Raw genomic sequence first — 24,277 nt, forward strand, 5'->3', positions numbered from 1 at the left:
CACTACAATGCATCCACGGACTATAATTCTATCTATGTAATTGAAGCGGTACTCCACTTAGCCATGCGTAGGTGCGTATCAAAATAATTTGCCAGCTATTAAATTATTAACAGGTGGATATAAAATGTATACAGGTCAGGGTTCCATCACTTGTGGGTTAACCTTGACCAGCGTTGGACTTAAAGAGGGTTAAAACGGTCCAGGAATTTATGGTAAGTAGACGCGTAGGCGAGTGGAAAAGAACTAAATGTTAATATTGGTGTGGTAGGCGTAAATCCCTAAATATTTTTACCTACTATCAAAACCCAAAGATTAACAAGTGTGACAAAATAATATTACTATTTGAAGTTTTAAATATTATCACGGGAGTGTTCAGAGGAGTTACAAAAAATATTTCAATTCGAAGTAGCTCCTAAACATGAAAACAAATAAATAAATAACTAAATAACGTATCTGCTAATAATTTCATGACGCAATGCTATGAATGCAACATCCAATTGTCGGTTTACAAATATACATACTTGTCTAATATATCGTTAGGAGAACCGATCCAATCTAGCTCGTAACAATATTGTTAGATCAGTAACATTTTATAATTATTATTCATAAGTATCTATGTGATCAGCCAGTTATGCCTCACAGGTTAGATATATATATATAAAAGATTCATCCCTAAACAGAAATGATAATGAATTTAACTTAAGATTGTTGTTAGAAAATGACAATGTAGGCTATGGCTAGGCTAGGAATATGAAACTTCCAAAATGTATAAATATCCTGGGATAAAGTTTAAATCAGTTAACAACTTTGATCGAGTTGTAATGAAATAATAACTTGCGTATAATTAATTCTGATATCAATTTGTATCAACTCGTATCTACCTTCTTGACTACCTTTTTTAAAAATTCTTTATCAAACAAAATTAAGTTCGTGGTCCAACATATCTTTAGTACATTTAAAGCATTTTCAAAATACGTTGTACATATAGGATTGATTGATTTTAATGTTATTTGACTTATATTTGGATTTTTAAGATTGTGAGCGTATGATACTCAAAAATAATTGCTTAAGCAATAAAACTTTTGATTGAATTGATGTATATAATTATCGTGTCAGGTGCAATTAAGTGTAAAAAAACACTTAACAAATAAAGATTAATAGTCTAAAACATTTTTTACTTATTACAACGGCCGTTAATATTTCAGGATGATATATAATATTTGAGAAAATTCTTTCTATTAATACTATCAAGGGAATGGAAGTATTGGATTGATCTCAATATGAAAGCTGCTACAATTATCGTAACCATTGTTGCGCTGAAATCATGTTTTGCAGTTTCAAAAGTAGAGGAGACTGAACACTATGTAAGCCGATTTTTAGCTGACCTGTGGCTTGAAGGCGGTGATATGGTTAAGATTTTTTGGCGGGATTGTTCTAAAAAGGTTAGTCAAATATCAAGTGTAATTTACCCTCAACGCTTGCCCGAATATATCCAATCCAAATATATCCTACATATACATATCTTTTAACATTGTTCATATATTATTTCTTAAAAAGGTAATAAAGTAATTACATTGTATTAATTTAGTGCTGAGAATGTGAAATGGAACGCCATGTTAGGGATTACGATGTTTTTCTTTGTGAATTTTCCAAACAAATATATAATGTATTTGTGAAAACTATAAAGCTAAGGGATACATAATCCTTAAATGTACGTCCACATTGTATTCAAACATCTATATGTACAATATAGCAACGGCGTCCTCGTTCATCTTGTATAAGCTTCGTAATCTCTTCCGGATCTCCATAATCTGCTTTAGTAATGGGACGCTTCTGTGTCCACTAGTTACTATCCCTATATCACTATTTACCACATTGTTTCTATGTATTAAAATCAGAACACACACAGAAAACCGGTATTATTAACATAGTGACAGACACTTAAATCATACGTAAGCTATCTTTCTAAACTTTTGGTTAAGGCGAGTTGAGTTGGATTTTATTTATTTTGATAACTTCTCATGTAACATAAATTGAATGGATTCCATGTGAAATAATATAATGATGAGGCTAAGATGAATGATATTGAATAAAAATAATTATATGTAGCTCCACCCATATTTTTTCACGGGACATTCAATTCAGTCTTAAGAAAAATTTCACATAATGTTAAATGTCTAGCAAAATTTGTTGTCTGAAAAGGATTTATCGTGGGATTAACTTATGAAAAACCTTCCCTTTTATCCATAATAAAATGCTTATATCATTATTTTCTTGCGGTTGAACGAACTGGATGAAAAGCTAAATACGGAATATTTTTATTTAAAATTTCTATACTTGTCGCTGGATTCTCAGAAAGTGTTCATAAGATTTTAAAATACAACGTTTAATATATTATTTATATTAAAGTAGTTTGACGATTTTCTTATATCAAAATTATTATTTATACACGTTTCTGATATCTTGTAACTTTTTAGTCAGTAAACAAAGTTCAATTCCTGGTTCTGCCTCTATACATTAGAATTTCAAAAAGTGCATCTAGTCTGATACTATAGTTTGTTTGAATATATGTATTTATGTGAAAATGCATGCTGACTTTAGACCTTTTTACATCGTATTTCATGGAAAAAAAACTGTTGGATAGAATTTGATCGAGCCAACGCTGCCCTGGAGTACCGTCTTCTTCTCACATAATTCAATTCAATTTCAAAAATTCTTTAATATGTTTAACTACATTAAAAGTGCTACATGTCCAGTGGACATTTTCCTAGAATGTAACAAACTTATAACTAAACACGTTTTTAAAAGCCGTATTGCTCTTTTTAAAAACATATAAAAAAAAAAGACTTATACGTAAGACAGTACGTACTTATACGTAGGACGTTTGAAGAACAGACTAATTCTAAAAACAAGCCGCTAATGAACTTCTTAGCGTTAAGGATAACTTCCGTCAGTCTAAAACTAAAAACTTATTTCATTTGAAACACGGAAGTTGTAATTTGTTCTAAGTCTTACTCTGAATATCCATAACAGGTTTGGTATATACCAAACCTTAATTCATGTAAACGAAATATAATGTAAATGTAACGTAATTTCTTAAATGTCTTGATAATAAATAATATCTTTGTTTATCACGGTGTAATTATAAATTATGTGGTAACTGGTACATAAACTTCTCTCAATCTTAAGCACTTTACTTTATACTAGCACATAATACTCGTATATACCAGATACGTATGGTTTAAAATGATTAAAAAAGTTGTATCCAAATTTCAGGTTATCGATATCAAAGATGTCACTGAACGTAAAGAGTATTATCCTAAATTCGTGAGATGTATGAAGCTGAAAACACTTAGAGCTATAGATAGGACACTTAATATGGATATAATACCAATCGCCGAAGGAGTTAATTTGGTCAGGTTTGAACTTGTTGATCGAGCGGGTCATGTTTTGACAGGGAATGAGTCTAGGTAAGTTCTATTTTTAAAAAAAGAATTATCAGTTTTAGAATATGGCTTTAAAAAAACTTTTTATTTGAAGGCAACGAACACTCCATTTTTAATTTCCACTTTTTAGAAAAGAATACAAAGAAAATATATTTTATTAGCGAGCGAGTGAATGACCCAAAAGATATTTGTCAACGTCGTATAAAAAGTGGGTTTCGAATTAAATTGCGCAAACATTAGCTCCACTTTCAGCAATAACAGAAAATAGTTTTGTAAGCATTGTTCCGTTTCACTATAACATATAAGTACTATATTTAATATCTTTGGATTATATACGTACATATTTCTCTACTCTGGGTGACCACATTTCTGTCTGTGTACCAGCTAAATTGTCTGTTGTATAGTCTATTTTATTCACTAGCATTGTTCAAGTTTAACTTCTAATTGGAACTTAAACGTGTGTTTACAAAGAGTACGCTGAATACATTCTAGTAGCAAGAGTAAATCTGTACTAAGTATATAAACATAGTCTACATTTATATAAACGCTTAAAATAATTTTATATTGACATATTTATGGAAGAATTAACAAATATCAATCGTCATAAAACAACCTAGGGTAAGGTAGGGCTCGAAAAATACCACATCAAGGTCCTAAAATACTTAGTACATTAATAAAATACGACTGTTTCAGCCCATGGAGTGATACGGACTTAGAGAAAGAAGACTGGCGAACCTTAGCTATTCAGAGAATTGGGAGAGTACTGAGAACTCATGTTATCAAATTCGAATTTACTGATGATAAATTCCTTGAAAGAGGTTTTGTTCTGTCCTTTTACTAATATTATTTAGCTATTTTTAATTCCTAACATTGTAAAATATAAAGACAATTGAAGACTTTTATGTCAAACCACTCTTTAAAAAACAATAACCTTTTTATTTAAAGAGATTATTTCAAAACAAAGTATCCTCTATTTAACTTAACCTTAAAAAGCATTTGTAAAATCGACTACACATAAAACAGTATTTAATTAATTAAATTTTTAGCTGAACAAAGAGGAAGACGCCGCCACCATATGCTGACTATGATGATGTTCGGAATCGTCTCTTTTGGTATGGTGCTAGTTCCAATGGGTTTCCAGTTTCTAGCTGTTCTTGGAGGCAAGGCTTTAGTTCTAGCTAAAATGGCTCTGATTCTTGCTTCTATACAGGGTCTGAAAAAGGTAATTACAATTTTGCTTTACCCAAGAGACGTGGGTTAGAACGACCAAAGACAAAACAGTGCGTTTAAAGTCATTTACCACACATGTTGGACTAAAGCCGCGTATTGACCGATCACAATTAAACAGCAGTCAATCTCTTTAATTCGTTTAAATTATTTTCCTTTTCGTTACCCCCAGCACCTATACCTCCAACACTACGTCAAAGAATGAGTAACTGATGAGTACAATATATGTTAATATAGATAGTTTTACATTGCTCTAAGCGATACTGGAAGGAAACAAGGACCATATTATTAAATAGTAGTAAATCTTTCGTGGATGACACACTGCAAACAAATTTATACGGAAAACATGAACATAAACTTAATACCAACACAATACGATACCTTCATTTTTATTATAAATAACTGCCAGTGAAACGAAGCCAGATATGGGTCTGCCACATTTCACATACCCGTTGTAACCACATCCACTTTTATGCATCTTTCATACTCAGGCAGCTTTATATACATCTATTACATGATCTTTCCTATCTGCATTGTACTATAATACAATTTAATGAAAATGTAGGGAAAAATTGTGTTTTTGAGATTGTAAATACCTTTACCAACAAATGTCATGAATCTATTCTTGATATGAACATAAATTTGTAAATTAATCAACTTCAACGTTGTTAATTTAATTTCACTCGCACAGATAATTCAATAAAATTGTTCCAAATTCAAACGTTTAACATAATTACTAACGCGGTAATTTCCCCTTTGCGTTAAAAAGGGCAACATGACATGGGGAAGGTAGGACATTATTTTAATTAACCACAATAATTGTCTTCATACAACTTTGGTTTGTACTAAAATAAACCATCGTTTTGCAACTAATTTATTTTAATCTTATCAGGTATTTAGTTAGTTATTAATATTGTTATTTTTTCTCTAGATTAAGGTTATAGAGATTAATATAAAAAAAAATTTATATAACTTCTGGTTATGCACTTCGTGCACTCATCAGTTTTATTTATTGTTTTCTTTTCTTACTAGGGTTGCCTGGAAGAGATCGCTTGTTAGCGATAAGGCCGCCCGTTGCATCCCTTGTAATTTTTATGTACTGTGTTATTTGTATTTCTTTCTAGCAACGAAGTGTGAAATAAATATTTTTTAAAGTTACTGGATGTATTCGATTCTAAACCCTTAGGGGCTGCGTTCGATCCCCTGCTACGTGCATCAATAATCTTTATATTTTTATGCACACATATAACTTAACTTTGCATACATCTATAATCGCTGACGTTATAGAACAGTTTGTCGGGCTCGATATCTAAATATTTTGTTAAGAATTTCAGTAATATTTTGTATTAAATATCACTGGGCTTAATTTAATTAGATTTCTGATTTGTCTTTTCTATCTGTTTTAATCTTGTCTCAAATATCAATAATACGTACTCAAAACAATTGAATGTTGCCTTTTGATTGTAAAAAAAGAAAATACGTTTATTTTGGAACATAAGATCATCATGGTATCACTTATTCCACGTCATTAAATTCGAGCCTGTTGGCATTCCTACTCATCGGCAAAGAAGACAAGGGTGGCCGAGAGAAAAAGCCGGCGTAAAAAACTCTCGGTACTCATTTAAGAAAAAAAGCAAATCATTAAACAATTCTACAATATTTAAAACAAATACAAGTAGCCTGCCCAGCACTAGTCCCAGGCCCTTTTATCAACTAGATAATCACTAACTGTATAGAAAGCCTTTGTACGTAAAAGGTAGATGGTAGCTAACAAAGATAACCGCTTAATAGATGTTTTGTTCCAGATTGCTTCAACTCCGCTGAACTACGGATACTATCACTACCCATACGACCACTACGACAGACGAAGTAACGATGGTCTGCTTACCGCTTTAAAAAATCTCAGAGCAAGACAAAATGGTCAAGATAAGCTGATAAGTCCCATTAATATCAAACCGAAATCCCAGCCGAAAGATAAACATGATCGCGAATTCCCTCATAGTCTCAATATTGCACCTATAGATACACCTATAGTTGATTTAACAACGCACCCGGGAGAGGTGCAAGCCACATATTCACTTGAATTGCCATATAATGGTTTGAACTTTCATGCTTCCCCTAATGTCGTTTCGACTTGATGTAATTTATCATCTTTTTAACGCTCTATTGAGTGTCATTTCCAATATATATTCATATGTTTACTATATTATATACCCAAAAGATGTAGTAGTGTATTAGTGATCAAAATAAAAGTTTTTTTACTATTCACCACTTTTTTACTCTCAATCCGCTGTTTCAATGTGCCTTTAGTGGGTTAACATTTAACATGGAATTTCGGCATCGGTTTAAAACCGATTGAACTTTTTTACATGCAGAAATCCAACGTTAGAAAATATTTTTTTACAAAAAATATTATTTAAAATGTGTTTACGGACCCCAATGAGCGTATATGGGAATTAAAACATACTGTTTTATATATAATAATTCATTAGAGGCCGTAGTTTAAAAATTGAACGACGTTTTAAAGTTACATGCAAACATGTTTACAAACATAGTTACATATAGATTGCATCATTTTAATCATACATATCATCAGTTGCATACACTCATTCATACAGTTTAGTGTAAATTGCTAACAATGCCTTTTTAGTTTGAAATAGATTAAAATTAATACATCAAGAAATATGAGTTCCCGGTAGGGGTCGAACGTAACTCTTAAGACTACTTTGGAGAATTTTTATTGCCGTAATAAACGCTAATGGAGATCTTATTTATAAAAGTGTTTAATTTACTTTTCCAACGGTGACGCAAATGTATTACGTATTAACTGCCCGAAATTACGTTGTACGCTTAAACAAGATACCATAGAAAACTCAAAAAGTTTTATTTTATTAGTATTTCTAATTAAATACTGTTTAAGACGCACTGCCGGACTTAATGTCAATTTGTCATGTTCTTCAGAAAAACTGATTCGAAAAATACACAATACTAAAATCTAACTCCTTATAATTTTTTTTTATAGAACAGGGGGCAAACGGACAGAAGGCTCACCTGATGTTATGATTGCTAATCCCTATTGATTTACCCACTTTTATATGACTATGTACCGCGGAATTCCAAAGTTTCGACAAAATACACATATTGAAAGAAAGTATTGCCTTGAGAAGATATAGGAAATCGCTGGAAATAAATCAATTTTACTTTCACATAAATACGATTTAGTATTTACATTGTTTCTATCAAAATGTTACTTTGTATATGTTATGGTATAGCACATAGCCCGCGCTTAGATTTTATAATGACACTGTTATAAAAATCTTTATTACTTACCTATAAGTAATTAGATACGTACCATTTTTTGTAGTACATACTGTTTTCCAGAAACCTACATACACCAGAAAGTTTTTACTACTAATAAACAAAAATTATATTTTTCTATACTTTTCAAAAATAAAAATTAATTTCTACAGACAAAATATATCTGTAGAAGTATACAATAGAAGGCTAAAAAGACACTCATTACGTAATTTTTAGGTTTATTTAGAAATTTAAATATAATAAATGAAAAATAATGAAGATTATGAAATTTGTCGGTCCGCGGTCCCGTTACCTTGTTAGATCTTATTACGGGCGCTAATCATTAAAATTGGGGCGAAATAGGATGCGACTCCATGTTATCTTTGAGATGTTAAATTTATTAAAGACAAAGATTACAATTGGGCTATGATTATTATTTACTTAATCGAAAAAAGGTTTATGTAACCTTATACAAAGTATCTGAGGCTTCATTAAGTATTTTTCTAAATATTTTTAAATTTCGAATAGTTTTATAACATTGTTGATAAAATATTTAATACAAATCGATTAGTGTATTAAATAATTCGGTGCATCTTAATTACAATTTTCAAGAGGCTTTTTCGTTTTTTAAGTCATTATTCGCCCGAAAAGCCGACACTGAAGATTTTTCTTGGTAGTGAAATGTATCAAGTATGTCAGTCGCCCTTCTAGGAAAGATCTATAAATACCATAAATAGTCTTAGTCATTAATTGTTACATTATAATAGCGTGTTGTGAGTGACACCCACGTACGTCCATTATCCATTTCGCCTCAACAAATATCACATGCCATATCAATAAACTAGGATCTCTATTATCTATTGCTATTGAAAATAATACCAAGGAAATGCCACCACTGCGATCTTCGTAATATTCTAATCTTAACTTATATATTGTTCATAGAAAATACATACTGTATAATGTGAATCAGTGATATTAATCTTAATAAGAAAGTAGGTGATCAGCCTTCGGTAATGCATTCACGAGCCTCATGGTATTGTGAGTGTCTCTCTTAACAAATAAAATAATCATCTAAATTCCACGAAGGAATGATCTATAAACAATGTGCTACGTTTTAATCTATGACAAACATTGATAACGTTTTACACATTATTTAACACCTGACCTAAACACAGTTGTTTAAAATTTTCAATCTGTGTTATCATTCCACTTTTAAAATATTAAAAAGGACACAACAAATCTGTAAAACAGTTGTGTGTTCTAATTTCAAATATTTTTTTATGATTGGTTATAGACAAGTATCAGTTAACGTGAAGCGCATACAAGGGTGCGCAGTGAATTTGTGTTCCTATAAAGGGAGCCGGCAAAAGCTGCCCCATTCACAACTTGTTCGACGCCGACGTCACTTGCTCGAACTTTCGCAACTTTTACTGAAGTGACAACTGTTATCATGAGGACGGTATTTTGCCTTGTTGCTCTAGTGTTTATGTGTAATGGTATTAGCGGCTTGCTGCTGCCGGTAAGTCCAATATTTTAACATATTTTCATAATCCGTAGTCACGATATTTTTTTTCCGTTAAGCAATAAATAATAATAAAGTGTTTTAATTAAGAATATTTAATTATTTTTTATGAAATTAAGAAAACAGCATAGTTTTTATTAATTAATTTTTGTAGCTTGTTAAAAAAAAGTAATTAAACATATTCACAAAAATTTCAATAAAAAAAAAATCTAAAATAATTTGCAAAATAATTAAAACATCAGGTTATAAAATAATAAGTTACTGATGTCATTCTTTAAATTAAAAGTAAAAATAGTTCCGCGAAATCATATTTATGTTATCTTTAGCACGCTTATAGCACAAGACATCTCTCCAAAACATCAACAAAATTATAAACTAAGGCAAATATTGCGATAATAAAGTTTAAAATCCACAACAAACAAAGCTAGAAATTGTAATCTAGGCAACCGAAACAAACCTAACGCTGAAATGAATTTAATGAAATATGCTGTTGTGTATACAAAGGGAATTTTATAGCAGCTTATAGCGTGCTTAAAAGAGCAAAGGTACTTGATCGTTAATATTAAGTAGTGGTAAGCTTAACCTTTGACATCATCCTTTGGCATCAGATGAAACTATTGAAATATAGATAAAATTGTTATACTCCTACTTATCAGTTCTATTGTTTGACATCGAAACAAATATAATTTTTGTATAGTATAATGTACCCACATGTTATATTGGTCCCGCTAATCCTGTTTAGATGAGAGCTTTTGATTGCTAAAGAGTTGGAAGCACTAGAGGTAACTGGAGTTGTTTTGTGTTAATTGTTTTGATTTATATTTTATAATTGTATGTTTCTTTTCTCAAATATTTAGGATATATGTATGTGTGTTTTTTCTTAGTTAGAAATTCACATCTCATGTACGACTTACGCCCAATTTCTGTATTTAGAATACCAGTCTTCAGTTCAGTTATCAGTCATTGGTTCTAAACAGTTTTTCTATATTTCCGTTCTTTGTCTGAAGATCGTACGGGAGGCGCCTATTTCTAACTCAAAAAGGGTGGGTCTGATAAATATTCTATATAGTATAGTATTTAAAACATACTTCATACTTCAATAATATATAAAACATACTTCATAAGGCTTGTTAGATGTTCAAACTTGGAAAGCTAGAAGCTAATTAATACGAGTACGAAGTAAAAACTTTTAATTGTATAACATCTTATATGAGTAGGTAACGAAGGTATAGAGTTTAAACCCAACATTATAATACAAAATATTTAATACAATATTAGAAAAAAAAGCAATCAATCACTCTTCAAAAATATATAAAAATGTTTGAGTGAAAACTAAATATCTTGTAGCAGCTAAGTTAATATTAAAGGTTTTAAAGTTAATGCCTTAATCAAATTAGATGTATTGTGTTGATATGAATTGGTAAGAATCTCTTTGATTAAATACCAACCTGTTTGATTCTATGTTTCAAATAAAGTCAAACCATTTTTGTAGACGAAATTAATGCTTGGGCTGATGTAAATAGAATCTTGTTTTAAAACCGAAATTTCAATTTAAACGAGGGGATTATGAGTATGATCTAAGTTTTTATCTAGTTAGTCACACACCTCCATAATCAGGTTTGTTTACGCTAAATACATTTCAGCGTTTGTTTTATTGATCACTAGAATCGGCCTACTGTATTGGTCAAGCTGAAAAATTGCTTAAATATTAATATGATTGAATAATCATAATAAACCAATGTTTACCGAAAATCTACCCTAGGAGATTTGGATTATACCCTAAATCTCGCACAATCTACAAAGTGCTTAGATGCATGTATCGGTAACTTAAAAAGTTAATTTAATTGAAGCTATCCTCTGCACTAAGTTTAAGTTGAAAAGTTTAATTAAAAGAGTTTCAATATTTCTACTCGGAACATAGTGATATGCTATGAATTTTAAGAGCTTGTTTTGAAATGCATTTAAAAATTAATTCTACGACGAAGAGACTATTATTTTTTATTTTTTTTAAATTGCTATTTGATACTTTAATAATACATTTTATTTTGAATTGAAACGTTTTTATTTATTAAATATATCCGGTTCCCGGGGCGATTATTGAGCTGTAAAAAAATATTCTTATTATTATTTAAGTTTGATCAAGTGTAGTTCAGAACTAATTTAGGGACTTCAAATTAAAGTTTAAAGAGTATACACATCAGATGCATTTACCTATGTCTACTTCCAATGTATTATTAGTATTTTTATTTTTTTTAGTGATAACTTTTTTAGTATTTCACACTTTTATGCACCTAATATGTATGTAAATAAAGCAATAACAGCTTTATTATTATTATTATAGTATACACTTAGCATTTCAAGTAAAAAGCTATATTGTTTCAATATTATTATTTATAAAAAATATTAAATTTTCTAAAATACTTTGATTATGTTAAAATTGCGCCATAAATATACGGATTTTTAATTCAATTCGAATAAAGAGGTCACATACATTCAAATCAAAGTAAGTTTTCTTAAGCATTTAAAGCTTTTACAAAATTGTATTTAGCCTTGTATATATCTACACTTATGTAGATTTCAGCAAACTGTGGTTGGCTAAAATATTTAGAAAAATATAAAAATCAATATTATATTTTTCTGAGTAAACTTTGAGATTGTGGATTTTGTTACTTTTTTTAATTAAACTTGACAACTACTTAAAGATATCCTAAAGGAGATAAAGCACACGCAATAAGTCCTCAAAAGATAACGATTGGCATTATACTGCCACTTAAAGAAAAAGAGTGGAGCTACAGCCTCTAGGTCTTGACCTCATATTTATCTATCTGTTTCGGGATCTTTTATTATTCGTAATAGTCAAGGAGATTGTGAGCCTTTTATGCCCCCCACTACTTTTCCTTCACCGTACGAGCGAGTAAAATGCGCTCATGGTTAGAAAGTCCATTGGGGCACAACCGAGATTCGGACCTACTACCTCAGCTTTATGAATCGCAAAGTTAAGCCACGAGGCAAGTACTGTAATAAATTATTTTAACAAAAAATAAATGATCAGGAAACAGATACAAGGATGTCAGGCCCAGCTTGACAAAGGTTGTACCACTGTTTCTTTTAAAATTCAGTCAGTATTTGATTACGTATCTTAAATATGATCATTTCATAAAAAAATAACCCGATTTAAATAGACCAGATAACACTTTGATGTAACAACAATTAACAAACCAGTAATTGCTGTAAACAAACTGAATGTTACATCAATTGAGAATTGAAACTACTCTCGTAGAACTAAACAACCGAGTTTAATTGCGTCGTCGCTATTGGTTTAAAAGATTAGTAAATTTCAAGTGTGAAAAGAGACGTTTTCCCAATACTAAAATCAAAAATTTGTAAACATATTTTTTTATATATTAGCGGGCTCACTCAGGTCCGTGAAGTAATGGACATTGGACATTCACATTGCTACAGAAGGCAACGCTTGTCCGGCCTTTTAAGAAAGCTTACGCTTGAAGTACCCTAAGTCGAATTGCTTCCGAAATACTTCAATGGGCAGTTGGTTCCACATAATGGTGGTCCGTGGCAAATACAGCCTCAGCAACGCTCAGTTGAAAAACTACAGAAGTTGAGGTGATATGGGTGTGATTGCGTATTCTTCCTAGACGTCCGATGATGAAACACAGCTGCAGGTATTAATCCAAACAACTCCGATTAATACTCTACACGGTACGGTAGAAGATTCAGAAGACCCCACATCTCTACGCAATGCCAAGGTAAAATAAAAATCGAAAAGTAATTGGTCTCCGACGATACAAATCGATCTTTGTTTGCCCCATGTAGGGCCAAATTTGTGCTTTATAGAATTATAAGCGGCGATTCGAAATGAAGTACTGTCTCGCCTTTCTCAGCACACCAAGTTTCATAGACGCTAATTTAGTCTTCTTTTTCAAATGACCGCGAAACTGAACATCGTAGGATAATATGTCAACGTCCTGTATTCCGATGCTTTATGGAGAATGTCTTTGAAGAGACAAACCATTTTTAGCGGAAACACTTAAAGCTTTTCTTCTTAGAATCAAATTGGACTAGATTAAATCGCTAGTGAAATAATCTCTGTCACAGATTAGTTCACCAGTGGGGGATGGAGTCGTCACGACTCGATGCCGGGAAAACACAAAAAGATCGTCTGAAACTACGACTTTCCTGTTAAACATAGAAAAATTCGTCATGTATTACTGAAATTGTAGGACTTTGCATTGAACGACGTTTTTTAGTTTATTTTTTTCTTGAAACCCATTCGAGAAATCATAAGAGTATGTAAAGCCCGCTAAAAATTATTTGGCATTCAAATAAATTAGTAACAATGACCAAAACTGTAAGACTTTGTACTTTATGTGATGTTTAAAAATAACATATATAAAGATTTAATATAATCTGTAAAAAACATTTTTAATATTAAATTATAACTTTAAACATTTTTCTATGAATAGAAAAGCCAATTATTACCGCATACACACTAACATCTTTAATAACAAAAATAATGTTCGTCTTTTCGGTTTCCCAAATAAAACATTTGTTTGCCTTCAAATTGATATATTACCCTCTCACTGAGTTTCCTTATAATGTCACAGGCGTTAGAGCGTGATTAACATATATCTGAGATGACATAAGTTCGCAGGGATTACGGTACGCCTCAAGAGATGCGCCGTTGTCATGGTTCTCGAGAGTTCGACGGCAGCCACTTCTCACACATCGTGTCATAGATATAAATCAGGGTTAGTACTAATAATGGTAAACTGAATATAATAGAATAGATATATGGTATGAATTTCATATCGAGTTCCGTGTCTGATTGTGATTTTTATTATTTATTTGATAAATGTATGTTATGTTACAGTCTATTTTGTACTTTCCAACATAAGAAAGTTTTATTGCATGAGAAATATTGATTAACTATGAACTAATTTTATGTATTTTATTAAATAAGTACTAAGTTACTGTTCACACAGAATAAAAAGAAATAATATTTGTATAGTGTATAGTAATTTTTTATTTATTATTTAAGTTTATTTATTTATTAGTAATATTACAGCTAACCTATATAGTATAAAACAAACCACTTAGACAATATAAAAAAACAAAACATTGACAAATATATCAAGAAACAATAACTAAAAAGTATTATTAAAAGGTGTACATAGTATATTTCTCTACTGAAATGTGGTTCATAGATTGTTTCATGGTTACGTCTGAAGAGGGGGAGTTATTCTTCAAGTCACCGACCGATGACCCAGTGGTGTGCGGTATCTACATGATAGCTGAGCCCGATAAACGAATTCAGGTCACCTTCAACTACCTCGACGTGCCCTGCGATAATGGGGGACTTGTAGCGGTGAGGTTTTAATTGATTTAATTTTTAAAAGCACAGGTTAGTACACAGTCTTTGCGTCTTTGCGTGTTGTTCTCACGAGTACGTAAGTGCGTGCTCCTATTTCACCATGCCTCCTGCTGATAGAGGACAAATCTTTGTTTTTAATCTTTTTTTATTTTTTTATTCTTTATTACTCAATATGTCATATGGAACATGGTGTAGTGGTTGCAGCTCCTTACAAGCATTGTGTAAAAAAAACTTGGCGATTAAAAAGAGTGGCGGAGAGTTTATTGCCAGTTCTTCTCTTCCGTTCTACGCCCTTGATTTGAGAACTGGCAGTAAATGTAAAATTAAATTCATTTAATATTTCTTTTTTTGACGTTCATAAGTGTACATTGTTACCTACATGAATAAATAAATTTTGAATTTGAATTTGTTACTTTAATGTACCTAAATGGGAGATAAAATACTTAACGTTGTACAAAATGTATAATATCAATATTTATCTTTATTTAACGTTATACATAATAAAGCAAATGATATGAGCCATGTTCTAATGCTGGGTAGATAATGTAATCTCGTCGTCCACAGCTCGTTCTATTCAGAGTTTTAATACAATCTTCGTTACGTTGTTCAAGAAGTTTGGACAGGAGACTTAAAGTTTTCAAATTGTAGTTTAATCTTCTAATAGATCTTTGAGCTACTTGAGAGGCAAGCTTGTATACAGAATGCAGCTTCTAGATTCTTTTTGCGTTGCCTTTGTACATTGACAAACTCCTAATATTTAGTTTGTATTCGATGTTCACAGTATTGAAACACGTCAATAAGATGTCAAAAATGAACCCATATCCACGTTAGAAAATCGACACTGTATCTAAAGATATTATTATCCTACGCATCTTTTCATTACTCTTATAAATATACAGTATGTATTTATAATTTTCTTAGCCTCTTTAATAATAATAATAATTAAAAATAAAATTAAAGAAAATTTACAGAGCTTTGTCCCTGTGTAGGTTTTACGCTGGCAGCTTTTCCTCAATATATTATGATACTTTTTGGAGCGAGGAAAGCACCAGTTCTATCACCGATACTATCTACCAGGCGCCAACTTAAACCTTTAATTTGAACCCCACGGCCCAAGAGTCTTTAAAGATTGAGTACCAGACGTAATTTTCTTATTAGAAGACGCTTCAATATTGCAACAGTGCAACTCGGATTTAATTTCATAGTGGCAACAATAAATAGGCCTTTCTCGGTCAGATTACTGTATCCGTTTGTTTGATTATGTTATGTCTTTAATACGCCGATAATAATCACGGAATTAGAAAATGAAAGATAAATTATATGTTTTGGTAAAAAATATTTTTAGTGGATTGATGGATGGGAGTTAAACGGCCAAGTGTGGCCGGCGGATTCCTGGGATGATGATAGAATGATAGAGTCTTGTGACCGAAGACCACAACGTAAGCTTGTTTCGCGTCAGAATGCGGCTCTCATTCAATACCGAGTTCCAGCACGAGGAAAGGGCTTCGCTGTCACAATACGACATCTGAAGAACACACGACGTAAGTTATAACGACCATTCAATTAACATAACATAATATTATGTACCTCTAAAGCGGTTGATGTGAAGATACGTACCACACATAAGGCTTCTTCATAGATTTATTTAGTAATATTGTTTTTCAAATTACAGAAATTTGGTTAGCTAAATTTGGTATTGTCTTTTATAAACATAACTTTTACACATTAAAAGAAAACACTTTTTTAACGGATTGAAGTTATGTATTATTGTTAACTTATAATTATTTAAACATAATTTTAAATTTATCCGACGTTTCGCATGCTATACAGCGTGCGTGGTCACGGTGACCAAAAAAGTGTTTCTGTAGTTAAGTAGGTTTTGAAAATTTTGAATAAATTACTACTCCCATTACTTTGTTTACAGAGCAAGAATTCTTTTTTATTTTCATCTTGTTAATATTTACTAACTTTTAATACGGGTTGACTTTAAATTTTCATAGCAGCCTTTCGCTGACCATTACAGCTGGAAATTATTAAATGTTATTATGTTTTAACCCTCGTAAATCAACGACAAAAATATTAGAGATAGAACATTTTTGTATTATTTTACATAACATAACGAAATATATAATAACAGTCTTAGAAACCAAAAAAATATTTATACCTGAACCATGATCAAGTCCATTCGGTTTGTCCTGTGTATCGCGTTATAAGTAATAACTTTCTTTGTATCTCGGATTGCTTTTAGCGACAAAATGATTTCGGTGTAATTACATTCTGCCCAATATATTAAGTTACAGAAAGCTATTATTGTTTTGTAATAGAGCCAGAATCTTGTCGCGTAATTTGACTCGAATCCTCAAACTAGTATAACAATCGACGTATAATTATGTTTTCTTTGTTTCTTAAATTATCTAATAAAGTATTTCAATATTATCTAGGTAAAATTATTGTTCTCTTTTTCACTTATTAGTTTCGAACTTTGATAAACATGAGATGGTTTTTGTTAATAACTTTCATGAATATGAAACTATACTACTAGTACGAACGACTGAATAACGACACATTTAATTAAATCATAACTTCTAAATTGATTGCAATATTTCTTTCATAAGTTGTAAATATATCCGTTGAAGCAGATAAAAAAATCTTAAACAGAGATATTATGTTAAAAAAATTTTGGCCGTTATTATATGTGTATACACATACTCATATAACATATTTCTTAAGTATGTTTTTCTATGTGAAAAACGGTAAACAGTAGTAACATAGACAGTGCTATAATATTAGTATTCAAACTGTTTTTGCAGCCTGCAATCTAATGTTGTTCGGCGCTGAAGGAGTGTACACACTACGCAACCACGGCGAGGCCGGAAACTGTTCTATCATAGCAATATCACCCACAACAGTTCGTGTACTGGACTTGAATGTTGGTCAGACGGTAAAAAGGGACACGCTACTAGAAATGGAGACCGGGACTATTCACCGAGTACGTACCAATTTATCTAAGCTTATAATAATAACTGTGTAGTTTATGAATACATTACCTGATCATTTGTGTAATGAGTACTTAGTACTTATTTCGGAGTTCCGTAAATCTATACTCAATATTTAAGTGATCTATAGGACTATAGACAACTTGACATTACTTGCTAGTATTTTATCCACGGATGAAAATTTTTTAACCTTGTTATAGAATGAAATATATTGTATTTTTTAAAGAGATTATTTCTCTATTAAAACTTGACTTTGCTATCATTTTATGCATGTGAACATTGATTATGCATAATATATTTGTCGAATAGTTTTTCTGTTAGCTATCATTGTCATGATATATCGCAAAACTAAATTAATAACGTCAAAGTAAAGTCAAAACATATTTAATTAATTTACAGATGTATAAATTATATTTATATTTATTGTATTATCAAGTGTACACGTTCTATGAAACATGAACTTTAATTTTAGTTCAGTTAAGTGAGTTTGACACATGCAAAGAGGAAAAATCCTAAAACATTTTCGCTGTAAAATTAAATTTGAAAGTGTTTTGTAACAATCATAAAGGAGTGCTTTCAGTTTTGAAACGGTTTCCTCAAACAAAATGAAGGCAGTTTAAACGCCAATAATTAAAATTTATATTACATTTTAGGGTAGTTGTTTGATCCGGTATTTTAGTTGTTTTCCTATATACCAATATTCTAATTAAGAGTTAGATTAGAATAAGAAGTCATATCAGTACTAGCTCTTTATGTATGCGAAACGTACGTAACCCAGAGGTCCTGAATTAAAATTTAAAAAATAATTGTTTTAATAGTTTTACTAATACTTGTCAATATTATGGAATATTGTAGCTTCAGTTGGTGTAAAAGTATTTCACCCAGTTTTCTTAAGAACTATCTATGAAACGTTACATAAGTATTCTGTAAGTAAACCTCTAAAGGTGCATCAGGGTAAATACAATACCACCGTTTCATCCGTAAAAAAATTTTTTTACGGATGAAACGTCACAAAGATGTGCAGCGTTTTTTTTGAAAGTAAAGTGAGAGACCGTTGAGAGTGAGAATGAGAGATCGAGAAAAAGTAAACACTATTAGTTGATGTATTCGCTTAGTGTATAAGTCAATTTTGTCGCTTAACGTCTTATAAAGTGTACAGATTTATTTATTAGCAGTGTGTAAACAGTGTGAATATAGATATACAAATACATGGAGTGATCATATAGGCATGATAATCTATTGAGGCTTTTACCTTAGTAATAAATAATTTACGAAGAAGCTTCACTTCTGACATGACGTGTACTTTGTACCCACGCACTTTTTTATATTAGGAGTTATTGTAATTACTTTTAGTTGTCAAAATTTTGTCGGCTGAGATAACAAGATGTGCACCAATGGCCTTTCTGTCTATGTTCGTTTCTAACATAAGCTAGTACAGTGAAGGATAAACTCGCGAGGAAACCGATATGCCTCAAATCCAAAAATCAATAACATGTGTCAGATTCTGGCTACCTACCTACTAAAGTTAATGAAAAAAAAAATTAAAAAAAACCGATGGTATCTAAGGCTACCTATCTAGGGTTGTAGCGCTACTGGATTATTATTATTATTATATTCGTAATATTGCAACACGTAGTTGCCGATCGGAGCTATATAAACACGTAGTCTTTGAGATGAATTTCCAGCACACTCGTGCGTACTTAATTAGCTGTTATTCAAACAATGTGTTTGTCAGTGCACAAAGCGTGGCCTACCTGACTACGTGGACATTGGTGGTGCCAGCGGCCTTGACCACACTCGAATGGAAGTTTTCGACAGCTTGTGCGGTTTAGATTCTATTGAAGGTAAGATTACACTATATTCGATGCTTTTGGTGTACTGTTGTTGCTGTGTACCTCTACATAGTACCTCCTCCTCTCCAAAATGAGTTGATACAATATAGGTAATACTACTGAGAAAAAATATAACTGAATTGTACCAAAAAGGATCAACTTGTGTCGACTCTAAGTTTCACGACGGTAAAACGAACGATTGTACCTATGTACGTTTTTGTAATATATGTATTTGTTTTTTTGAAATATGGTGTTAAAATATTGTCAAAGTCATTTCATAACTTAAAATGCATTACGAACTTAATTCCTATAATATACGATTAGTAGTACTATATACGTGTTATTACGTTAATAATGCGATTTTATTATTCGCATTATTTAAAAAAAATTGGCAGATATTGGGGATTTCTAAACTCTAATAACATCAGTGACTATATTATTAAGAAAGAAATTCGATTTAGAGACATCAATCCGGTTTCGATTTTGACAGCATTAATTTGTTTTTCAGTACGAATTTCTGATCCAATTATTGAGTTATAAAATATGTAATATTTCTATCCATGTTATGGTTATCAATGGCCTAGTGGCATCAGCTTGAGACACTGATGAGTTCGTAGGTTTGATCCATGGCTGTGAAGGAAAACATCGTTAGGAAAGCAGCATGCCGAAGGCCTAAAAAGTCGATAACGTGTGACAGGAAGCGAAAGCTGATCACTTTGGTAGGCAAGTGCCTATTAAAAATAAAACAAATGATCATGAAACGGATACAAAAACATCTGAGGCCCAATTATCTGTGAGTCACAACTGGATTTTGAGTGCCAAAATACAATACGAAAATATTAATTCCCGTTCTGTGTTGTTCCGTTCATTAAGGGTTACTTAATGACTTAAACGTTCGTTAAAAATCAAAGAATGTTATTCGATGTGGCTTCTTGTAATTGTCAGTCTCGTTCTCAAATAGAAAAGATTATCTATAGATATATAATTCGGAAGTGCTAAAACTTGCACTTATACTACTAATTTTAACATCAGACGTTTGCCGCTGCTTCGTAACACCGGCATGCCTAAGACCTAAAAATCGATGGCATGTGTCAGACCCAGGAGTTCGTTCACCTACTTGTCAATGTGGAAAAAAAATTATTTATTGAATTACTCATGTAGTGATTGGTTTTATGTTCAATTACCATTACATATTTACAAAACAGAGTCGCTTTGTTTCAATTTACCTCTGGGAATGAGCTCAAGTAAATAAAATCACGTTGTTTTGCATGAAACAAATGTTTTGAAGATAACTTTTTTACATCAATTGTTTTCCAAAAGTTAAACGAAAGTAAAATGTTGTTCTTTTAAAACTTTTCTTTCGACAAATTGCAAAATAAAATACCTCTGCCAACACAAACTTTTTCAGGATATTTTAATATTGTATTGATAAATTTTGGTATAAATTATAAATTACTTTGGGGTAAAACAAATCTAATTTATAAAAACTTTCATTTTTAAATATCTTGTAAATTTCAGCGCGTGACTACCATGACAAATACATTTTGTAAATTCGTTATTAGAATATGTATTGCATTGTACAAATAGATGAAATATGCTTTACGATAATATAAATATTTTCACTAAATTATAATATAGTAACAATACGGCTGTTCAATATTGTACGTATAATTAACAATGGCTACATATGTCTTGTGTCATTGCTTGAAACCGCTTTACCAATAAATATCCTTAATGGTTACACAGCAGTGTGTTAATGTAAATAAACGAGCTATGACGTCACCAATTTCCTGCTGTATGGCGTTACATTAACGATACATTTTAGATAAAAACCTCCGTTTATTGCACATCAATCACTTAACACGAAATCTGCTTTTAAGATTAAGAGTTCTCTCGGGGAAATGTATCTTAAAATGAATTTTCCATTTTTAAAATCTTTAAGTGCTCGTCTGGGAGCGTTATTATCGGATCGATCTGAAAAACGTTTTAACTGCTTTATATATATTAAAAAAAATCCTTACCATACTTATACGAAATAGCTATTTTAACATTTTAACGTATGTTGCCTGTCCTATAAAAAATCCAAACTGAACGAAAGAAAACCGTTTTCAATCTAAAATGTTCAAATTGAGGCATAAGATTACTTGCTACCGGCTTACTTTTAGTAGTGAGTAGATCATAGCAAGCATACTACATATACATATTATAAGTTTTTCAAACAAAAACGTCCCTGGGCCATTCAACATTGAAATGCACTTTCCATCTATTTCCTTTAATACTTATACATGGTAAGGGCTTCGTGCTTGTAAGGAATTGAATAGTTCCATTGTTGGACGCGCTCTGTTGGTCTATGAATAGAGCTTTACGACTATTTTATAAATATTGAGAGTCATGTCCTTTATATTTTGCCGCGGAGCTTTTTGGCTTAACGACACTGGAGCGACGACTAAAAATATATGACCGATCTTCAATAATTAAAAATCCAAGAAGTCCAAATACAATATGATATATTAGATAGAGTGTTCTAAAATAAAATAAATGCGTCTTTGATATTTTTTCTATGAAAGTAAAAATTAAAAATATATACGTTTAGTTGCGTTCATAAACTTATTAACTTTAGATAATTTAATTTAAATTAATGTCTAATACAATTTGAATTGATTACAAAAGTACAATCCATTGATAATTTCGATTTAATTGCCCCAAGACATTATTCTCTTATCAACATTTTTTAATTATTATTTCAGGGCATCGTCCAATCTCTATTGCGTGTGAGGACACTGTGGTTCGACTGGTCTCTGCTGGACGCTATCAAAACTCTATAACCCTAGCCTTTTCTCCATTGCCAATGGAACACATAGAACATGCTGACTTAATATGTGGATTAAATGATATTTAAAAAACGTACGTCAACTTACAATGTAATGTGCGATTTCCTATATGAATATATTCTTCATCCTCGTCCGGTTAGTTTAGTACATGTTACATGTTTAAAAGATTTGTCTTACGAGAAACGTCATCTAAATATTAAAATAAGTACAGAGATTTAATTTAAATAATATAACGAATCTATGTATATTTCATCGTATGAAATTTTCACGTAATTAACAATGAATCTTGGAAGACATGGTTGCATAGTGAAATATAAATTTGAAAGTAACGTTTATGATGTTGAAGCTTATATTTCGAGAGTTGTATATAAAATGATGCAATAACGTTTTAGTTTTTCCATACACACACTAACTTGTGTAATAATATGTCTCCTTAGATTAAATACTGATTAATATGATACAATAGTTGAATAAATAAAGATTAAAAGGCAGTGGAATTTGGTTTTAATATGCTTGGAGTAAATCTTGTACGTGTCATATAATAGCCCTATACAATATTCTAGTCATAATTATTACAGTGTACTTTACCTATATATGAGTAGATCTTAATAAAGAAGTTATTGAATTGTATTGTATCATTAAAACCCACTCTAGAAACTTATCGTTACGACGGGCCACATTATCTTTTAAAAATACATTTTAATTCCTGAGTAAAGCTGCAATATAAACCTCAATTTATCAGATACCATATTCGATTTTTATGGAGGATAATACCCGCACAGTTCTGGCGATGTGGAAATGTACATGCAAGATGTTGGGGTCGAAACGTCATTAAAAACAGCCTGCCCAGAAGTTGTGATTTTATTTAATTAATAGAATCTTTCTTATTGACGCACGCTTATTATTATTTGGCGATTTAGATCGTTTTCAAATCATTCCAAAAAATGCTAGAATTCACTTCGTCACACATTTTCATTTCACGATTACAAGTGCACTACATCAACGATTAAATTTCATTTAATTAACTGAAATCGACCAAAGGACGTAAATTTCTTGAATTTTGAAATTTCTTTTATTAGCAAAAGAGTTTAGTTTTTAATTATTTATAGTTTTAGTTAGTAATAGTTATTTAGCATGCCGTGTCAGACAAACAATGTTAAACGATGTACAATTTTATTAAACAAATGTACAGATAGCAATACAAAAATATGGACATCAATTTTTATTTATAATTTTATCTACACCTGTATTTGGTGAGACTATCAAAAACTGAAATTAAAAATTATAAAACAAAATTTCATTAAAATAAAAATATAAATGTTATTAAACACAAAACATAAGGCTTTTATACTTTAAATTACAGCTAGAGAAACCTCATTCAATGTTTTAGGCGAGATCGAAAACGGGGTCCTAAGTGAAGCAGAATAAATAAAACTCATGGTTGATTAAATTATAGTAATTTATTTTTGATTATGTAATACAGTCAAACAATCAAATAAAACTAACCTAAGAATAGGTAACAGTTGCTATTTAAAAAAATCTATATTTGGCCCTGAAGAATTTTGCAAATAAAGCAAGTAAAACTAAAGTTTATGTTGTATCTATTTAATGAATAGTTTCTTAAGTAGAAATTAATATATGTATTATGCAGCAATATTTTGAGCCACTATTTAAATTTATATAAACATCTACAGTGAGTTTGAGAAAGTATTAAGCACCAACAAAACATAGTTAGGT

General features: G+C 31.0%; 2 protein-coding genes and 1 long non-coding RNA gene across 3 annotated transcripts; 2 read left to right on the top strand and 1 right to left on the bottom strand.

Moving 5' to 3' along the window:
- Positions 1–77: 77 nt before the first annotated feature.
- LOC110996496 lies at positions 78–6,909 on the top strand. Its single transcript, XM_022264198.2, has 6 exons — positions 78–212; positions 1,206–1,442; positions 3,277–3,470; positions 4,140–4,264; positions 4,493–4,668; positions 6,479–6,909. Exons 2-6 carry the CDS (start codon positions 1,281–1,283, stop codon positions 6,809–6,811), a joined length of 990 nt encoding a protein of 329 aa, XP_022119890.2. The 5' UTR covers positions 78–212; positions 1,206–1,280; the 3' UTR covers positions 6,812–6,909.
- On the bottom strand, positions 4,523–5,413 carry LOC123690346. Its single transcript, XR_006751027.1, has 3 exons — positions 5,055–5,413; positions 4,747–4,936; positions 4,523–4,659 (listed from the first exon to the last, which is right to left on the bottom strand). It is a non-coding gene; the product is annotated as an uncharacterized LOC123690346 (long non-coding RNA).
- A 2,264-nt stretch (positions 6,910–9,173) lies between the features above and the next one.
- Positions 9,174–23,165, top strand: LOC110996480 (corticotropin-releasing factor-binding protein). Its single transcript, XM_022264156.2, has 7 exons — positions 9,174–9,489; positions 14,162–14,258; positions 14,715–14,875; positions 16,227–16,422; positions 17,692–17,870; positions 19,613–19,721; positions 22,457–23,165. The coding sequence occupies exons 1-7, from the start codon at positions 9,421–9,423 to the stop codon at positions 22,606–22,608; spliced, it is 963 nt and encodes a 320-aa protein (XP_022119848.1). The 5' UTR covers positions 9,174–9,420; the 3' UTR covers positions 22,609–23,165.
- The last annotated feature ends 1,112 nt before the right edge of the window (positions 23,166–24,277 follow it).

The sequence above is a fragment of the Pieris rapae genome, chromosome 2, assembly GCF_905147795.1.
Source record: "Pieris rapae chromosome 2, ilPieRapa1.1, whole genome shotgun sequence".
Taxonomy (NCBI): Eukaryota; Metazoa; Arthropoda; class Insecta; order Lepidoptera; family Pieridae; genus Pieris; species Pieris rapae.